At 40.4% G+C, this 21,041-nt stretch overlaps 1 protein-coding gene and 1 pseudogene across 3 annotated transcripts in view; one reads left to right on the forward strand and one right to left on the reverse strand.

Moving 5' to 3' along the window:
- SSH2 (slingshot protein phosphatase 2) overlaps nt 1–21,041 on the forward strand; it is a 312,427-nt gene that overhangs the window by 221,045 nt on the left and 70,341 nt on the right. For all 3 annotated transcript variants that reach the window (XM_004454370.3, XM_004454372.3, XM_004454371.3), the window contains 2 exons: nt 5,346–5,449; nt 16,129–16,193. In XM_004454370.3, the coding sequence (XP_004454427.2) occupies nt 5,346–5,449; nt 16,129–16,193 (169 nt within the window). The remainder of the gene's footprint in view (nt 1–5,345; nt 5,450–16,128; nt 16,194–21,041) is intronic.
- LOC139437205 (ETS translocation variant 4 pseudogene) lies at nt 6,506–8,026 on the reverse strand (annotated as a pseudogene).

Genomic DNA, 21,041 nt, shown 5'->3' on the forward strand with positions numbered 1-21,041 from the left:
TTTCTGAAACCCAATTCCCCATAGTAAATGATCCATTTTTTCTTGTGTGTATTGTATGTAAAGCAGAAGAATTTCAATCCAACTGACATTCAACCATTTGGACAGGTATGTTGTTACTTTATTTTGCTTCCTTGGCTTTCTTGCTTGTCATGGATGATCACCCTGGCCACATTCCTCACAGATTATTTCAACCTCAAAACAGTTCAGCATTTTCTCCTCTTAGTTGGCCTTTTCCTCTATACTTTGCCTTAGAAAAAACTGCCAGTCAACAAATTTCATGTTCTAGGAAGTGCTTTTGATTGGGAGAGATTAGCATGAAGTAATTCCCCAAATATATTTTAAAACATTTGGATATTTGCATTTCTGTAAGATGTTATATATTCTTGGGTGATCCAACTTTAGCTGATTTTTGCCTTCCAATATTTTTGAGAGTTTTATTTCCTCTATTTTTGAGACTGAAACTCTTACTGTTCTTTTCTCTACTGTTAACCAAACTGGACTCATCTCCAAAGACCTTACTTACCTTGGTTCATCTCTCAGCCAGATGTTCTGCATTTCCCTTAGTTCATCCTTTCTGTTTCTGGCCTTGTTAGGAGAGAAATAAGAATGGGAAGAATTCTTTTCTCTCCTGTCCCCAACTTTTAAATTCTATTCTGTTGAGCTTTCAAGTCAGACTTTGGTTTAAAGCCTTGCCCTACGGATTACTGGTTGTATGACTTTGGACAAGTAGTTTATGATCTCTGAGCCTCAAACTCTTAAGTGTAAAATGGGGACAAATAGTACATGCTGCATAGGCTCATTTTGAGGAGTAAATGAATAATGTGAAGGGCAGTGCCTAGCATATTGTAGGTATCTAGTCCAGTTAGTTATTATTAGATCATTTCATACATCTAACCAGGGATGCCTTTTTCTTTATTGAGCAAGTAATCTTATAGCAAAGAGAGGAATAGATGTTCTCCAGTTGTATTCTGATGAAGGTTTTGGAGAATGTTGTTATTCTGTTAGAAAGGTGATACTGTGTCATTTTCTTATGAAACAGCTAATTATGCTCAGTCTTTTAGATCAAGAGAGAATGGTATTCTCTTTATCTTGTATCTTCCTTAATATATGGGGTTCTTGAGTCCTCTTAGATTTTTGTTAAACTTAACTGTAATCACATATGGAGGTTCCAAAGAGTATTTACTGGAGAAGTTTTGTTTCTGGGCTAGAAACAAAAGAACTGGTCAATTCAGAAAACAGGTAAAAGTTGTCACCTGCTTTTCTAAAGAACAGAGTTTTAATTACACACTAACTCTACGTCTTTCTTAAGGCAGCTGTTTCAGAAAGACTAATAGTTACAATATTCTGGCAGGAAATACTAAGCTTTTCCCTTATACTGAAATACATGTGGTTAAATTTATGTATAATTTTATTCATATGTAAATAAAACATTCATCAAGTTGAATTTAATCCACCTACACTCTTGTGGTTATGAATTTTATTTTTTCACTTCCATGCCACCATGCATCCCATTTTGGTAGTATTTATAAATCTTTGATTTTTTTTTTCAGCAGTAATAAGGTATTTTTGTAATCAGTGACATTCTCACTCCTGGTTCCCTTATGTCCAACAACATGCCAGTTTTGTGATAACTGGCAAGATCGGGTGTTATAATCTAGGACCACAGATAAAGAGAATTGTGTCTGCCAGAACGCTCTTGAGCCCATTTCATATGTAATAGGGCCGTCTTCTGGTCCAGTTGGATCTGCTGTACAATTTGTTCTTTCAGAGAAGTTTGTTGAGATTTGTGTAAATGATCCAAATAGAAGGACCTCTTTTCCTTCTTACTATGTATGAGTTTGACTCCTGGTCTATCTTTTATAATCAGTTTTCAGAGTCCTGGTAGCTTTGAGTTAACCAAGGGCCCTAGTTCTCCATGTTCAACCTCCATCTTGTGAAAACAATATATACAATTTATTTTATTTTAATTTTATCCTTTGTTGCTACATATGTTTTAAAGAACCCACTTAGATATGCTTTAAAGCATAAGCAACAAATGTATCTAAGAACAGTATTACAGAACTCCAAAAAACTAACTCCAGGAAGTTCATTCTAAACTGGTGTTTATCAAAGAGAAGCTACTTCCATCTCACAAAAGGAATTAGTGAAGTATTCTCAGTTGTTACAAGCTCTCAACAAATATACTTCTTTTGTAGATGTAGAGAATCACTTGTTCACTGGAAACCAAAGTGTCTAAAGCTGCTATTTTCCCTGATAAATAGGTAGAATGTTTACCCTTTGCTTTAAAAATATTTTCATTTAGTAAAGCAGACAGTTGATGTGTTGGCAAAAGTGTGAATTTCATTTCCTGTCTGTGGTATGCCCCCCTCATCCTGTCACTCAGACATTTTGTTTTAGGTTGTTCCCGTAATGTGAGTGAAACAGAGACCCACTGCAGGGTGACATGCGCACACCACAGATGTAACCAGAGACAAGGCTTGTGCAACAGACCACAAGAACATGATGCTTTATTTAAAGATGAAAACAAAACAAAATCAAGACAGCCCCTCCCAGCCAGCATGCAAATTTTTAAAGTGGTATCTGTGGATTTTTATGATGTTTTGTTTTTAGAAGATACATTCCAATCTATTTGGCAAGTTACCTCAAAGATTTATCAACTTCATGCCACCTGTTTAAAGGATAAAATTTGAGTCAACAACTGGCACTGTTGTAGAGCTGATTTAATTTGTTTTCCAATTAATTTATAATACATCAAACATTTGTATTTTACAGTCCATTAATCTGCCACATATATTCTATATATTATATGTCCTCTGTAATTATTGTTTACCTGTAAGATTATAGAATTTCTGTTTTCTTGTCCTGAATTATAATTCCTTTGTCAGTGTTGGGTCAGATAACAAAACAGGCATAACAATGTGGGAAAAAATCCCTGGATGAATTCATTCATCCACCAGATATCTATTGAGTACCTAATGTGTACCTGGCACTATTTCTAGTGATGAGCAAAGTAAAGTCCTTGCCCTTGTGGAGCTTATATTCTATTTTAGGGAAATAATTACAGTGAAATATGCAAGTGATAAATATAATTTTAGTTTATGATAAATATTCTGAAGAAAACAAAACAGAGTAACAGGGTATGATTGGAATAGGATTGGATTGGTATTGCAGCTGAGACCTAAATAGTGACGTGCCAAGAGAAAAGTATCCCAAGTAGAGAATAAACAGCACAATGGCCTTGAGAGAGGAGTGTTGAAGAAACAGAAGCAACTAGAGCATATTAAAAGGAGAGATGATTCAAGATGAGATGAGAGAAGTGGCTTGTGATCAGATCTTGTGGGGCCTTTAAGGGCTAGCTTAAGACTATGACTTTCATTTATAAGTACAAAGGGAAGCCATTGGAGGGTTTGAGCAGGAAAGTGACATTATCTGATCTATCTGTCTATCTTGTCTGTCTGTCTATCTATCCATCTGTCAGTTACTCTGGTTTCTATTTAGTAAGTAGACAGTAGGGGGTCAGCAGCGATTCCATACTAACCAGTTTTAGGAGGTATTGGATGATCTAGTGTCAGGGATTTGTTTCACTCCAATTGTGAGATTTGAGAGGTGAGGATATAGAATAAACAAGACTGGCCATCATTTAAAGCTGGCATATGATGGGAAACAATGGACTTATTATATTATTCCCTCTACTTTTGTATGTTCGAAATTTTCTCTAACTTTTTAACAGTGGACCAAGTGAAAAATAATGGTGCCATGGACCAGGGTGATGATACTGGTGATGAAAACAAGTGGTCATGTTCAAGATATATTTGAGAAAAGCGGACGTGGCTCAACTGATAGAGCATCCGTCTACCATATGGAGGGTCCACGGTTCGATCCCCAGGGCCTCCTGACCTGTGTGGTGAGCTGGCCCACGCACAGTGCGTCTGTGCGCAAGGAGTGCCATGCCACACAGGGATGCTCCTGCGTAGCAGTGCCTCACGCGTAAGGTGTACGCCCCTCAAGGAGAGCCGCCCAGTGTGAAAAAAAGTGCGACCCGCCCAGGAGTGGTGCTGCACACATGGAGAGTTGATGCAGCAAGACGATGCAACAAAAAAGAGATGCAGATTCCCAGTGCCACCTGATAATGCAAGTGGATACAGAAGAACACGCAGCGAGTGGACACAGAGAGCAGACAATGGGCGGGGGTGGGAGAGAAATAAATAAATCTTTTTTTTAAAAAAAGATATATTTGATTGAAAGTAAAGCCATAGGACTTAACTGGTGGATTATGAGAGAAACCAAGGGTGACTATTGAGTAGTTGGTACAATCAACTGGGTGGATGAGGATGGGGATCATGTTTGGGGGTGCTAGGGATGAATTAAAAGTCTAGTTTGCCAATGTTAATTTTAAGATGTCTGATTAGATTTCCAGGTAGCAATGTTGAGTGGGTAGTATAATATACAATGTCAGCTAATTCTGAATAGTAGTACCATACTTACAAGCAAATTTAGAACCCTCCGTTTGGTGTTTCTAAATTTGGCCATTAGTGATTTAAAAGTTCTATCTTTTTCAGATTCTATGGATAACATTGAAAAAATTTTACCTGTTAATATGAAACAATTTATATTTTAATTTCTATAGATACTCACTATTATATTTTGAATAGCCTCTATTCTCAGCAGTGATTCACCTCTATTAAGCTGTCATCCACATGAAGTTAACAAGGGACACATACTCCTGCCTGTTAACATACAGTTCCTGGTGCACTACTCCTCTTAGTGCATGTAGGGATGCAAATTGGTGAGAGTAAAATTTTGAGATAAGACTTAAGTGCATGTGTGTTTATTTTAAACATAAATCTTTTGACAAACTTTGGACCTGTTATTAACCAATTTGTAGCATTTAAAACCAGAGGACACTATTGAAATACCATTATTAATAACCATGGATCTAATAATAACTAATATTTATTAAGGACTTAGTATGTGCCAGGTACCAACTATAAGAAGCTCTATTCTCACAGCAACCTCATTTTATTATCTAGATAAGGGAATTGAGGACCAAAAAGATTCACTGAGGTAGGAAGTATTAGAGCCAGGATTCAAACCCAGACAGTCTGGTTCTAGAGCCTTCACTCTTAATTGCTGCCATTTGGAATATTAGACATTTGGTTTCAGAAAGTTGTTTAGAGTAGATAGGACTATGTAAGGGGGGAAAAAAAACCTCGTTTATTTTTCCTTCATCCCATGAAGTTGAGACATGGAAATAGGGAAAAGAGAATAATCCTAAATAGGTCTCCATCTTATTCTTTGATTTCTTTCCTTAAGTAATTTATTTTCTTTTGACCTTTTCCCTGTAGCATCAGCGAGAGCTTTCTAACTGTCAAAGGTGCTGCCCTTTTCCTACCCCGGGGAAATGGATCGTCCACACCAAGAATCAGCCACAGACGCAACAAGCATGCAGGTAAAGCTCCAAATGAACCATTCTTAGTTATCTGGCCTTTCTCCAGCAGTTCTGTAATCATGAAAGAAAACTTTATACCATGCTATAATCACTTTTCTTTTACTCTCATGGAACATATTTCCAGTACTTAGCAGAATGCCTTAAACACATAGTAAATGTTCAAAAATTTTTTGTTGGAATGATGAGAAGGTACAAAAATATGTTCATATTAGTATTAATATGTGACCTCTCAGATAAGATTTTGATAGCTAAAAGATATTCATATGTTCCCTGGGGTTCTGCTCAAATTCATTTTAGCAATCGAAGGCTAAATTTCTTGTTTCTCTCTGTTCTTTAGTGATGGTAGAAAGGGAGAGATATGGTATATTACTAAGACAAATAAAATGAAACTTACTGTCATTGCCATGATAACAAGAGTTGTTATATCACATATTGACGACCAGTACTTAAAAAAAAAAACCACACACCAGGAGATGGAGTGATCTTTATTACAGTCTTCCCATGTGGAGGTGGAGGTAGAAGTTGAGTCCCAGGCCTGCGCCCATGAAAAGACCGAGGAATGGCAAAGACCCCCTTGGAGCCCCATCCCTCCCTGCCTCCTCAGGGCTATACTCTGACACTCTCACCCATTCTAAGTCCCTTTCCCCAAGCTTCCCCTGCCTCTGGGGACGCACAGCGCCAAGAACTGATAACCAGGGCCTCGAACCTTCCAGGGCCACAGCTGGTAGGTTGGATGGCCAGGGTCTCCACTTGGTCTTGAAAGCCCCTTACTGACTCCAAGGGAGCAGAGCCAGGACCAGGCATGGGACAAAGTGCAGCATCCAGGATTGTCTCCCCACAGAAAGATCTGGAGAGCTTAATGCACCCACTCTACTCACACACACCAGGATATGGTGAGGAAGTTCCTTATCTTTCCTCCAGACAAGAACAAGTTCTTGTTCTCTGTGATGGGGAAAGGGAAGTGGGGGTTGAGCCTCTAAGCAGGACCCATGAAGAGGCTGAGCTGACCTCCTCCGGAGCAGAGGTGAAATTCCCAACTTTGGGCTTGTCATTTCTCTACACCCTTCGCTCCTCTTGCCTCTGGTGAGCAGCTAAAAGTCTGGGCCTGAGTGACTGATGGGACAGTAGGGATCTGTCCCCAGAGACATCTTCAACACTGTATTTATCTGGTTTATATGTACCATATACACCACCATATGTATACACGGTAGTACCCACCATGGCAGGGTAGTGGCTGTAGGAAACTAGTAAGAATAGCCACCCTTGGGGATAAAAGGGCTGAGCATGTCCACTTATCTCTGGGAAGTAGGCAGGGTTCAAGTGGGACAAAGAGACTATGTCCTCCTCATTGACTGAGCAGTCAAACTCCGTCTTGAGAACTGGATGCTGATTGTCTGGAAATACCATAGAGAAGAGGGGCTCGGGCTTACACACAAACTTGTGCACAAAACACTCACTGGCCATCTTCTGTATGGCCATGCATTATGAAAAGTCTTTTTCATTATCGTATCAGATGGAGCAGCTCAGCTTTTCATAATTCATGGCCAGCTGATTCTTCTAGATGCCCCAGAGCCTAGAGATCTCCTCAGGTTTGATTAGTTTGAACTCCATCTCCTAGCCCATCTTGGCAATTAAGAAGGTATTCACTGAATCATATAGAGAGCCAACAGAAACTGCCATAGCTGTGATGCATCCTGGCGCTGGTAGGGTGGCCCATCTTGGAATGCTCCAACTGCTTCCTGCTTGATATCTCCTTCAAATTTCTCAGGGATGATGCAGATATCATCTGGGAGTGGTTGCAAAGGTTTCTCATAGCCGTAGCCCATGACCCCATCACCTAGAGCTTGAGAGGGCCCAAAGAAAACCTCTGTGTTGAAGGTACATTGAAGCACACAAATCCAGGGACATCTGAGTCATAGGTGAAATCCATCTACTCCTGTTTGATCACCAGCCCTGTCCCTGGGTACTTGTGCCCACTGACCCCACTTTGACCCACAGCTGGCTAGCCCATCTGCTCATACAGGGGGTCATGGTACTCCTGCTTGAAGCTGTGCTGGGGGTAGGGCAGGAAGGACTCCAATAGCTGGTATTGGTAGGGGGTTAAGAGAGGTTCCTGCCTCCATTCCTGAGAGGATATGGAGTGGCAAATGTCTAGGGGCTGGTAGAAGACAGAGCTGTGCTCCCTGAGGTACTCATGGCCACGGTGAGGCTTGGAGGTACCAGAGGACCTCAGGAAGCTCTGTTGTTCTAGCTGAGGAAGGAGGTTCAGGGGCAACTGTCCAGGACACCAAGGGTGGTGAAGGACTTGATGGTGGTGGTGGCAGGGAGCGGGTCATAGGCACTGGAATAAAAGCAATGCTCTCCCTTGTGGTTTCCTTTTTCAGGACAGCGCTGAGTGTCTGTGCAGGGTTTCTGGGGCTCCTCCTTGATTCTGGTGGTGGAGTTGTGGAAAACTAAGTTTTCTGAATGGAAATCAGGAACAAACTGCTCATCACTGTCCAGTATCTGAGCTTCAGTGAACCAGATCTCCTGGAAGAGATCTTTGGAGTCGGGGAATGGCAGGGAACCAGGGCCCATCAGCTTTCCATTCAGGACCATCAGCAGTCCATGAGCTTCCCCATAGCTCCCATTTGGTGCAGAAGGAGTAGGGCACATACTGGTCCAAGGATCTATCCTCCCTTTGTCCTCCACTCACCTCGGCTATATAGTTGGGACCCATGCAGGGGCCGAGACTGAAGTTTGGCATCTGTGCTAGAACTACAGGAGGACCCATACATGCCCCTGGGACTGCATGGAAGGCTGCAGGCTTGGCCAGAATGAGGTGGTCCTGGCCTCCGTTCCCCCATGCACCAGCTTGTTTTCTAAGCACCACAGACAGTTGTGAAATGCCAGTTCCTAAGTACCAGGTCTACTTCCTGTAATTTCAAACTTGTACACACTAAAAAGACTGCACTTTTAGCTCAGAGGACTTTATAGAAACAAGGAATAAGTGCATCAAATAGCTGTTCACCTAGGAATGAGTATTAGACTCTAGTTTTCAAATAGTCTGATAACAGTGATATAGAATTTATATTCCCATATGTTGGATTTCTCTCAAGTCAGATGCTCCAGTAGTGATGAATTTAAGAAAGACAGTATTGGGAAGGGGGTGTGGCTCAAGCGAGTGAGCGCCCACCTACCACATGGGAGGTCCCAGGTTTGGTTCCCAGTCCCTCCTAGAGAAGATGAGCAAGAGAGCAAGCTGATGTGACAGACTGGCTTGGCGAGCTGACCCAAGATAATGCAGCAAGAGGCACAAGGAGGAAAACATAATGAGCAATGAAACAAAGCAGGGAGCAGAGGTGACTCAAGCAATTAGGCACCTCCCTCCCAAATGGAAGGCTACAGGTTTGGTTCCTGGTGCCTCCTAAAAGGAAGACAAGCACACAACGAACAGACGTGGCAAATGCAAACAACAAGGGGGTGGGGAGAAATAAATAAATCTTTAAAAAAAAAAAAAAAGACAATATCACAGAACGTGCATCCCAGGGGAGAGTTTTTTAGGTATGTCTCTCTCCTACCAGCAAGCCTGGTTTGTGATACTTGGCAGGGAGGTGCAGGGAATAAAAGTCAATCTGAAAGACAGTAATTGGAGAAATCCTGATCAATACTAGGTACAGGGAAACGGACTTGGCCCAGTGGTTAGGGCATCCATCTGCCACATGGGAGGTCCACGGTTCAAACCCCGGGCCTTCTTGACCCGTGTGGAGCTGACCCATGCACAGTGCTGATGTGTGCAAGGAGTGCCGTGCCACGCCGGGGTGTCCCCAGCGTAGGGGATCCCCACGTGCAAGGAGTGCACCCGTAAGGAGAACCACCCAGCGCGAAAGAAAGTGCAGCCTGCCCAGGAATGGCGCTGCCCACACTTCCCGTGCCGCTGACGACAACAGAAGCAGACAAAGAAACAGGACGCAGCAAATAGACACAGAGAACAGACAACCGGGGGGGGAGGGGGGGATTAAATAAATAAATCTTTAAAAAAAAAAATACTATGTACAAAGAGGGTGGTGGCTTGTCATCAAAAGTGTGCCACTTTGATGATGTCTGAACTCTAGAAGTATAAGAAATCTCAATTACTTGGAAAGAAAGAAAGAAGACTACAAATCTTGTGTGTAGGTTAGAGGTCAAAGCAGAAATACTGGATCCCATTGAGCCAGTAATTGAGTTTAGTTCCAGTTAATATAATCCCAGCCATTTTAGTGTCTGTTTGAGCCCTCATTTATTTTCAAATGTAGAAACTCAGAATTATAATATATCTCATTAAATAATATTATCTTCCTACCAGAACTCTCCAGCCATGAAAAATGTTTGAGTTAAAAAATAAATACTAAATATGGGAAGCGAATGTAGCTCAAGTGATAGAGCTTCCACCTACCATATGGGAGGACCTGTGTTCAATCTCTGGGGCCTCCTGGTGAAAAAGAAAAAGAAAGTGCCCACATGGCAAGCCAGTACACGCACAAGTGCCTTCATGGTGAGCCAATGCCAACGAGTGCCTGCACGAGTGCGTGCATGGTGAGCAAGTGTCCCACACAAGTGAGTCATGCAGCAAGATGATGACGCATCAAAAGAGAGACAAGGGGAGAGTCAAGGTCAAGCACAGCAGAAACCAGGAACTGAGGTGGTGCAATTGATAGGAACCTCTCTCCACATCAGAGGTCTCCAGGATCAAATTCTGGTGAATCCTAGAGGAAAGAAAATGAGAAGACAGCACAGACAGAAAAAAAAACAACAAAAAAAAAAAAACAGGTTGGGAGGAGGAGAAGGGGGGGAAATAAATAATTAATTAAAAAATAAATACTAAATAAATAAGTACAGCCCTTTTGGAGACTAACCTTGGGTTAAACTTTCAGAAACCTTCTTCGTACCCACCAGTGGAAGGAAGAAACAAAAAGTTTTCCAAAAAATCTTGAAAGCATAGGGGAAACAGTTGCAGCTAAGCTTTGTATTTCTGTTTGGTGTGGATATTTATCGTTAGAGTAAAAAGAAGACACATTATTGGTTTAAGTCCAGTTTGTCTGACTAAGATGTTGGACAGATTGCTCTGTGTCATGTAACAGTAAGTGGGATCATGGCTTTTAAGTTCCTGGCCCTGATTGGTCTTTTTCATAAGTCATACTTCTATAGTCAACTGTCATACAAGTTTCTCCTTAACATCGTTCACTTAGTTTTTCCCATACTGAAAAGAAGGGCAGAATTAACATGCCCTAAGTGGGTTCACTGTGATCCAGACCAGACAGATGAGGTAGGATGAGTATAAACACAGCTTGCAAAAGGCGGACCATCACATATGATTGAGCTGTCTAGGCTGAGCGCACAGTAACTGAAAGATAATAATAGAACTGAGACCAGAGCAAGAGCTTACTATGTCTAATTGTACTTTCTTGTGCATGCTTCTTGACTGATTAGCATTTGAGAGAGGGGGGAGTTGCATTTTATATACCCAAATACAGTTTTTTATAACCAAAATAATATGAGCGAATGCTGATATTCAAGAGAAACAAGTTAAAGCCTTTAAAATCAAACTGAAATCTGAAACTTAAATACTGGTCATCAAGATGGAGTGAGTCATTCTAGTGCTTTCTCTGTACACAAAAGCTGTAAGCCACCTACAAGAGCTGGCAGAACCATCTTCCTTAAAGCTCCAGAAAATAATTCACTGATTGCAGTAAGAGTGAAAGCACTGAAGAAGAAAGAAAGAAATGGGGATGGGGGGTGGGGGGGGGAAGAAAAGAAAAGACAATCTAAAAATGGTAGAAAATCCTCCTCATGACACCCTGTCTGGACTTTCCTCGCATTCCCTCACTGGCTCTACCAGGAGCCATGATTCCAGTGCAGGTTCCTGGTCCTGTTCTGGAGGATGCACAGTAACCCTTCCATACATACTGAGAGCATGTATGTGTGTGCTAATCCATTTGGTAGCAGCCTAAAGGACTGAACCAGGACACATATTGCAGGTGCACTGTTGCAGAACTTCCCTGTGTGTAGAAGGCAGCTCTCAGAGGTCTACTACAGAACACTGTAGGAGAACCTTGAAATCACAGCTGCCTAAGGCAAAGGTTTACTGGCTATAGGACATACATTGCAGTGCCCAGGACATTGAGGAAACAGTTTCCTAGGGAAGAGGGGACATTCTTGATATAAATGGAGAGAATTCCCAGGGCCACGCATACATACCCAGGACAAGACATACACAGAAAAGACTGGGGAGGACCCTAGGCTTGCTCCTTGGGCTCTTCTATAAACTTATTGTTAGGAAAATAGCTCTGAAGGAGAGCACTCACACAGGCCAATCTAGGAAAGGTATTTTTTTCTTTATTTTTTTCTTTCTTTTTATTAGTTCTTGGCATTCAAGTAGATCTCTGTCATAACGCTAGCTAGATATAAGCTTAAGGAACGGATGCCTCAATGTCTAAATTTCAGAGATAATATTAAAATATCAGAATGTGCAGGTTGCGGCAAAAGATTACAAAACGTAAAAGGAATAAACAGTAGCTTGTGCAGAGGAGCAGGATAAAGAATTAGAAACCATCAACAAGGAAGATCAGAGCTTGGACATACTAGACAGGCTTTCTGAAATCGTCCTAAATAATTTCAAAGAGCTAAAGGAAAACATGGGCAAATAACTAAAGGAAATCAAGAAAATAGATTAGCACAAAGAAAATATCAATTAAAAGACAGAAATCATGTAAAGGAACCAAACAGAGCTGAAGATTACAGTAAGAAACGCTAGATGGGATTCAGCAGCAAATTGGACCTGGCAGAAGAAACAATCAGTGAACTTGAAGATAAGACAATTGAAATCGTTCTGTCTGAGAAACAAAGAAAAAGGAATGAAAAGTAAACAAAGCCTGAGAGACTTGTGGGACACCATCAAGCACACTAATAAATGCATTGTGGGAGTCCAACAAGAAGAAGGACAAGGGACAGAAAGAATATTCAAAGAAGTAATGGCTGAAACTTTCCAAATTTAATGAAAGACACGAATATACACACCCAAGATGCTTGGTGAATGCCAAATAGGATAAGAACAGAAAGACCCACAGGAGAGTATATGATAGTCTAAATGTCAGATGCCAAAGATGAGAGAGAATTCTGAAAGCCATAAGAGAGAAACAATGTATCATGCACAAGGGAGCCTCAATAAGACTGTCAGCTTCTCCTAGGAAACCATGGAGGCAGAAAGATAGTGAAGTATTTAAAATGCTGAAAGCAAATAATTGCCAAACAGTAATTCTGTATCCAGCAAAACTGTCTTTCAAAAGTGAGGGAGAGGTTAAGACATTTCCAGATAAACAAAAGCCAAGGGAGTTTGTCACAAATAGACCAGCCCTACAAGAAATGGAGTCCTGCATGTTGAAAGGAAAGGACTCCAGACAATAGATTGAAGTTGCATGAAGAAATAAAGATCTCCAGTAAAAGTAATGACATGGGTAAACATAAATGCCAGTACTATTGTATTTTTGTAATTCTACTTTTTACTTCCTACAGGATCTAAAACACAAATAAAAAGTAATAATAAATGAATGGTTTGGGACTTATAATGTATAAATGTATAATTTTACACAAGAACTACATAGAGTTTGGATAAGTACATAGTGTGTAACGCTATTGAAGTTAAGTTGGTTTCAAAGCAGTCAAGATTGTTACAGTTAGAATGTTATATTTAAACCCCATGGTAACAACAAAGTAAATACTGGAAAAATATGCACAGAAGGGAATGAGTAGGGATTCTAAAGGGTTCACTATAAAAATGGGCAAAGGACTTGATTAGACATATCCCTAAAGAAAATACACAAATGGTATAGACATGCAATATAATATTTTTCAGCCCTAAAAAGGAATGAGGTTCTAATACATGCTATTACGTGAATGAACCTTGAAAACATCATGTTGAGTGGAACTTAGCTACTAGCAGTGGCAAGAAATATACGGGAAAGTGTAGGGGATTTTAATGGTACCAGTATATTGCCTCTGTTAGTCTCTGCAAAGAAGTTTCCCAGTAAGAAATTTACAGTTAGCTCATAGCAGTACTGTTTGCCATTAACAAAACTGAGTTTCCATATACCTGACTCACATAAAAAGTCTTGCTCTAGGGCTGGCTCCTTGGGTCTTGCCTGACTTTCAAATAAACCAGTTGGATCTTTAGACCAACAGTGCTTAGAGTAAGTTGGGCTATTATGTACTGAGAAATGGTTCTCCTCCAGAAGTTCTCCTTTCTGAAAATCTTTTGCTTAGGTTATTTCTCCTTATAGGACAAAAGAAAATTTAGTTTTTAAAAAGCTTAAGATGCTTAACTCAATTGCCCTTGTAACTAATTGCTTCTTATTATTTATGCCTGATGCTTTCTCTTCACACTGGTTCTTTTTTTAAAATAAATAAATAAAAAACAGTTTTAAGATATAATTCGCATAATATAATTCACCCAATTTTTAAAATATATAATTGAATGGTTTTTGTGTATTCACAGAACTGTGTAACCATCACAGCAATCAGTTTTGGAACATTTTCATCCTTAGAAAGAAAGCCCGTACCTTTAGCATTCTCTCCTTATTTCTCCCATTCCCACCCACCCTATCCCTACACTAAGCAACTGCTAATCTACTTTTTGTCTCTATAGATTTGCCTATTCTGGACATTTCATATCAATGGAATTATTTACCTGGTCTTTTGAGACTGACTTTTTTCACTTAGCATAATGATTTCAAGGTTGGTCCATGTTGTAGCATGTATCAGTACTTCATTCTTTTTATGGCTGAAAAATATTCCGTTGCATGGATATATACCACATTTTATTTATCCATTCATCAATTAATGAATATTTTGGTTGTTTCCACCTTTTGGCTAATATGAGTAATGCTGCTGTGAACATTAGTGTATAAGCTTTTGTGTTGACATGTATTTTCATTTCTCTTGGTTTATACAGAGTCCACACTGATTCTTACACATAAGATTAGGTTTTGCCTCTGGGTTTGAAATGAAGTATAAATTTGGCCAAACATAATGTTTCTTCTTTTTAATCTGTAAAGTTTAAAGATTCTTCAGCAATGGGATTGGTTGGAAACCAGCAGTGAAATAGAGAAAAAGGCACCAAAACTATTCTTTAAGAGAAGGAAAAACAGACTTTCAGACTTGCTGACCTGCAGACAGGGACACCTGTTTGCCAACTCACTTTTTTTTCCTTCCTTCTTCTCCTCCCCGCCTTTTAAAAAAAAAAAAAAAAGATTTAATTTATTACTTCCCCCCTGTTGTTGCACTCACTGTCTGCTCTCTGTATCCATCTGCTGTGTGCTCTCTGTGCCTGCTCGTCTTCTCTTTAGGAGGCACTGGGAACTGAACCTGGGGCCTCCCATGTAGGAGAGAAGTGCTCAATTGCTTGAGCCACCTCAGCTCCCTGCTTTTTGTATCTCTCATTGTCTTTCCTTTTTGTGTTTCCTTGTTGCATCATCTTGTTGCGTCAGCTCACTGTGCCTGTCCATTGTGCCATCTTGCTGTCTTGCTCGTCTTCTCCAGGAGGCACCAAGGACTGAACCATGGTGGTAGGCAGGAGCTCAATTGTTTGAGTCATATCCACTTCCCCTCCCTTTCTTTTAATATCAATATTTCATGTAATAATTAACAGCTATGAGGTCACCTGGAAGAAAATTATATGTAGCTTCCAAGACCAATGTAAGAAGAAAGGACCTGATATCCATGATTATTTGACTGTCAGTCACTTTAGATTCTTAAAAAAGAACTGGAGTTGGTAGACAAGATGAAATTTTTGTTCTTTCATTGTCATCATTTATGATAATACATTATCTAATGATTTCCCACCAGCCAAAAGCTCAGATTTCCTAGTGCAGAATGTGGAATATAAGGAAATCTATAATAATTTAATATAAATAAATTTCATCTTAGTTTCATAGGATGTATAAGAACAAATGAGGATGCAAATAATGGTTGGCCATTTTAAAGTACACAATAATAGTGTTCAGCAGAATATAAATCCTTTGGGATCTGCTGTATTTAACAAGTACTCCTATTTTAATATCAGCCCCTAATGTGGAATTGTTTTTAAACTGTTGATATTACTCTGGGGAAATAAAATCTTTTTAGATTAAGTGAAACTGAAGATGACAGTTAAAGGTTTTACCATACTAGGAATTGCAAAATGGTTAGCTTTTACATTAAGGATAATTCTTCTAACATTTATTTTCTAACTAGGATCAGACATAAAAATGGGTATGATATATACACCCCCAATTTCAAAATGCCCTCCTTGCTACCTTCAATGGGCCTGAGAGCACAGCCCGTGTGTCCTGTGCCCAACAGATCAGAACATTGTTCTCATCAGCATCCACCATCTTCTAAAACTGAGATTGGTTTCAAGTGATTGATCCTTCCATAGGACAAACACAAAACAAATTGTAATGTAGGATAGACTAAAAGAGAATGTATAAAAGATGCAGTCAACCATTCTCCCTTTCCATTTAAAAAGAAGTCAGTAATTATTAAGATACTCCCTTAATTGCTGTGTCTAATTAGAGTCCTTTAGTGAACCAGAACTTTCCTTTTTATAAAATCATTAGGGCAGATCAAGTCTTCTCTATTGACATTAGAATGGAGAGTAATTATCCTTATTTTGTAAATTTTACCAGGTGATCTCCAGCAACATCTCCAAGCAATGTTCATATTACTCCGCCCAGAAGACAACATCCGGCTGGTGAGTTGGTAATATCAGCATAAATCTTTCCCTCAGAAGACTATGTAAGATAGCCAACATTAAACAGTTGTTTTTATGTCTAATTACATTTTTTTTTATTAGAGGAGTTGTGGGTTTACAGAAAATCATGCATAAGTCAATATATTTTTATGTCCTTCATTGCTGGGAGCTATGTAGAATAGGAAAGAAGAAATGGAGTGCCCCTGTCATCCAGGAGCTTAGAATTTAACTGGGAATGTGAGCTACTGTGAAGTAATCTGAAATAATTTGATGGTTCGAGACTGTCAGTAAACAGCAGCTTGTAAGCTAATGACCACAGAAACAGTTCAAGTTCAGGAAAAAGAGAGAAAACTTGGAAACTTGTCATAGCAGGGAAAGATTTCATGTAGTGAGATTTGAGCTGGTTCTTGAAAGATGAGATTTAGATTGGCAGAAAGAGACAGCCATTCTGAATGAAGAAATGACTTAAGCGGAAGCACGTGTAAGGAAGGAGGAGAGAGAGAGATGGCCTTACGCCAATTAAAGATTTATACTGGTGGGAAACGGATGTGACTCAACCAATTGGGCTCCCGTCTACCATATAGTAGGTCCAGGGTTCAATTCCTGAGACCTCCTGGTGAGGGCAAGCTGGCCCATGCGGCGAGCTGGCCCATGTGAGAATGCTGCCCAGTGCAGGAAAGCCATCCCACGCAGGAGTGCCGCCCTGCATGGGAATGCCGTCCAGTGTGGGAACGCTGCCCCACACAGGAGTGTCAGCTGACGCAAAGAGCTGGCGCAGCAAGATGACACAACAAGAGACACAAAGGAGGGAAAATGAGAAGACGTAGCAGAACCAGGGGGTTGAGGTGGCGCAAGAGAATAATCACCTCTCTCCCACTCCGGTAGGTCCCAGGATCAGTTCCCAGAACCGCTTAATGAGAATACAAGGAGACACAGAAGAACACACAACGAATAGACACACAGAGCATGCAACAGGGGAACAGGGTGGGAGGGATGCTCTATCAGTTGAGCCATGTCTGCTTCCCATGTTCTGATCTTAAGAGAGAAAGGTTTCAGTCTTTCATCATTGAGTATGGTGTTAGCTGTGGATTTTTCATATAAAACCTTTAACATGTTGAGGAAATTTCCTTCTATTCCTATTTTTCAAAGTGTTTTATCAGGAAAGAGTGCTGGATTTTATCAGATGCCTCTGTGTAAATTGAGGTGATGATGGGTTTTTTGGCCACATAGAATGAGTTAGGAAATATTCTCTTCTCTTCAGTTCTTTGGAAGCATTTGAACAGGTTTGATGTTAATTCTTCTTAAAATGTTTGATAAAATTCACCAGTGAAACCACCTGGTCCTGGGCTTTTCTTTGTTAGGAGATTTTTTTTTTTTTTTAATTTATTTATTTATTTATTTTTTATTGAATTTGTAATAATATTACATTAAAAATATATATGTGAGGTCCCATTCAACCCCACCCCCCCACCCCCCCCTCTCCCCCCCCAACAACACTCGTTCCCATCATCATGACACATCCATTGGATTTGGTAAGTACATCTTTGGGCACCTCTGCACCTCATAGACAATGGTCCACATCATGGCCCATACTCTCCTCCATTCCATCCAGTGGGCCTTGTGAGGATCCACGATGTCCGGTGATTACCCCTGAGGCGCCATCCAGGGCAGCTCCACGTCCCAAATACGCCCCCACCTCTCATCTCTTCCTGCCCTTCCCCATACCCATCGTCCACCATGTCCACTTTTCCCAATCCAATGCCACCTCTTCTATGTGGACATTGGATTGGTTGTGTCCATTGCACCTCTATGTCAAGAGGAGGCTCAGATTCCACATGGATGCTGGCTGCCATCCTCCCATTTTCAGTTGTAATCACTCTAGGCTCCATGGTGTGGTGATTGTCCTTCTTCAACTCCATCTTAGCTGAGTGTGGTAAGTCCAATAAGTCAGATTGTAGGTGCTGGAGTCTGTTGAGGCTCAGGACCTGGCTATCACATTATCAGTTGTTAGGAGATTTTTGATGACTGATTCAGTTTCTCTCATTGTTCTTGGTCTGTTAAGATCTCTCTTTCTTCTTGAGTCAATGTGTGTGTATTTTGTGTGTTTCTAAGAATTTGTCCATTTCATGTCAGCAGTAAAGTCCTCCCTTTTATTTATTTATTTATTTATTTTTGAGGTACCAGGGGCCAGGGTTTGAACCAGGCACCCCATATGTGAGAAGCCAGTGCTTGGCCACTGAGCTACACTTCGCTGAGTTGGTTTTTTCATTTGTTTTGTTTGTTGTTTTTGTTTTTTTTCAGGAGGCACTGGGAACTAAACCTGGGACCTCCCATGTGGGAGGCAGGTATTCTCTTTCCATTCTAATTTCACTTATTTGTATCATTATTTTATTTTATTTTTAAGATTTATTTTTTTATTTCTCTCCCCTTTCCCCACCCCCTGTTGTCTGCTCTCTGTGTCCACTCACTGTGTGTTCTTCTGTGTCCACTTGTATTCTTGTCAGTGGCACCGGGAATCTGTGTCTCTTTTTGTTGCATCATCTTGCTGCATCAGCTCTCCATGTGTGCAGTGCCATTCCTGGGCAGACTGCTTTTTTTGTGCGGGGCGGTTCTCCTTATGGGCGCACTCCTTGCGCGTGGGGTTCCCCTACATGGGGGACACCCCTGTGTGGCACAGCACTCCTTGCACGCATCAGCACTGCCTGTGGGCCAGCTCACCACACGGGCCAGGAGGTCCTGGGTTTGAACCCTGGACCTCCCATGTGGTAGGTGGATGCTCTATCCGTTGAGCCAAATCTGCTTCCCTGTATCATTTACTATTTTCTCTGTCTTTCTAACTAAAGGTTTGCCAGTTTTACTGATCTTTTTAAGTAACTAACTTTTGATTTCATTGATTTTCTATATTTTTTTTTATTCTTGATTGCGTTTATCTCCACTCTAATCTTTGTTATTTCCTTCCTTCTGCTTCCTTTGGGTTTAGTTTGCTCTTCTCTTTCTAGTTCTTCCAGTTGTGAGGTCAGTTTCTGATTTGAGATCTTTCTTTTTTAATGTAAGCATGTAGAGCTATAAATTCCCTCTTAGCAATGCCTTTGCTGCATCCCCTAAGTTTTGGTTTGTTGTGTTTTCATTTTCATTTGCCTTAAGGTATTTTCTAATTTCTTGTGTTATTTCTTCTTTGACTCATTAGTTGTTTGAGTGCATTATTTAATTTCCACGTATTTGTGAATTTTCCAGTTTTCCCTCCCTATTGATTTCTAACTTCATTCCATTTCAGTTGGTATAGATATTTTTCTGATTTCAATATTTTTTAAATTTCTTAAGACTTGTTTTGTGACCTAATATGTGGTCTACCTTAGAGACTGATCCATGTGTACTTGAGAAGTATATGTATTATTTTGTTGTTGGGTGAAGTTTTTTGTATGTCTCTTAGGTCTGGATGGCTTATGGTATCATTCATCTCCTCTTTTTCCTTATTGATCTTCTGTCTAGATGTTCTATCCATTATTGGAAATGGTGTATTGGAGTCTCCTACTATTAATGTAGAACCATCTATTTTTCCCTTTGAATCTGTTAATATTTGCTTTCATATATTTCAGCCTCTGCCATGAGATGCATATATATTTATAGTGGCTTTGTCTTCTTTTGACCCTCTTATCAGTATAAAGTGACCTTCTTTGTCCCTCATAATAGTTTTTTACTATTCTATCTGATATCAATATAGCTATGGAAGCTCTCTTTTGATTACTATTTCCATGGTATATATTTTTTCCATCCTTTCACTTTCAGCCTACTTGTGCCTTTGAATTTAAGGTGAGTCACATTTCTTTATGCTATTTTGATTTACAGTCTAGTGTCCTTTACTTTCAGTCTAAAGAACCCCCTTTAGCCTTACTTACAGAGTAGCTGTAGTGGTAATTAACCTCCCCTAGCTTTTTTTTTTTTTTTTTTTTTAAGATTTATTTATTTATTTATTTTACCCCCTTCCTCTCTTCCCGCCCTGCTGTTTTTGCTGTCTGTGTTGTCTTCTCTTCTCATTTTCTCTTCTCAAGGATTCTCTGGGATTCTGTCCTGAAGACCTCTGATATGAGAGAGGTTTCCTGTCAATTGCACCACCTCAGTTCCTGGTTTCTGCTGCGCTTCACCTTGACTGTCCCCTTATCTCTCTTTTGATGCGTCATCATCTTGCTGCATGACTCACTTGTGTGGGGCACTGGCTAACCACACGGGCACTTGTGCGGGCACAGACTTAGCACTGGGCACTTGCACAGGCACTGGCTTGTCCCGCGGGCATGCTTTCTCTTCTTCGTTATCACCAGGAGGCCCCAGGGATTGAACCCACATCCTCCCATATGGTAGGCAGAAGCTCTACCGCTTGAACCACATCTGCTTCCCTGCCCTAGCTTTTGTTTACCTGGGAATGTCTTAATCTTTCCCTCTTTTTGAAAGATAGTCATACCGTATATAAAATATTTGGTGGCCAATGATTTCATTCAGCATGTTACATATTTCCATGTAAATATGTAGTTTCTGATGAGAAATTGTTACTTAATCTCATTGGGGCTCCCTTGTACACAACACAGTGCTTTTATCTTGCTGCTTTCAGTACTCTGTCCTTGTTCTTGGCATTAGACAGTTTGACCACTGTGTGTCTGGGTATGGTTTTCTTCAAGGTTTTCCTGTCTGGACTTCACTGGGCTTCTTAAATGTATATATTCATTTCTTTCATTAAATTTGGGGAGTTTTCTGCCATTATTTCTTTGAATATTCCTTCTGCCCCCTTCTCTCATTATTCTCCTTCTGGGACCCCCATAATACATATATTGGCACACTTCAGGGTATCCCAGAGAT

This window comes from Dasypus novemcinctus, chromosome 21, assembly GCF_030445035.2.
Source record: "Dasypus novemcinctus isolate mDasNov1 chromosome 21, mDasNov1.1.hap2, whole genome shotgun sequence".
Taxonomy (NCBI): Eukaryota; Metazoa; Chordata; class Mammalia; order Cingulata; family Dasypodidae; genus Dasypus; species Dasypus novemcinctus.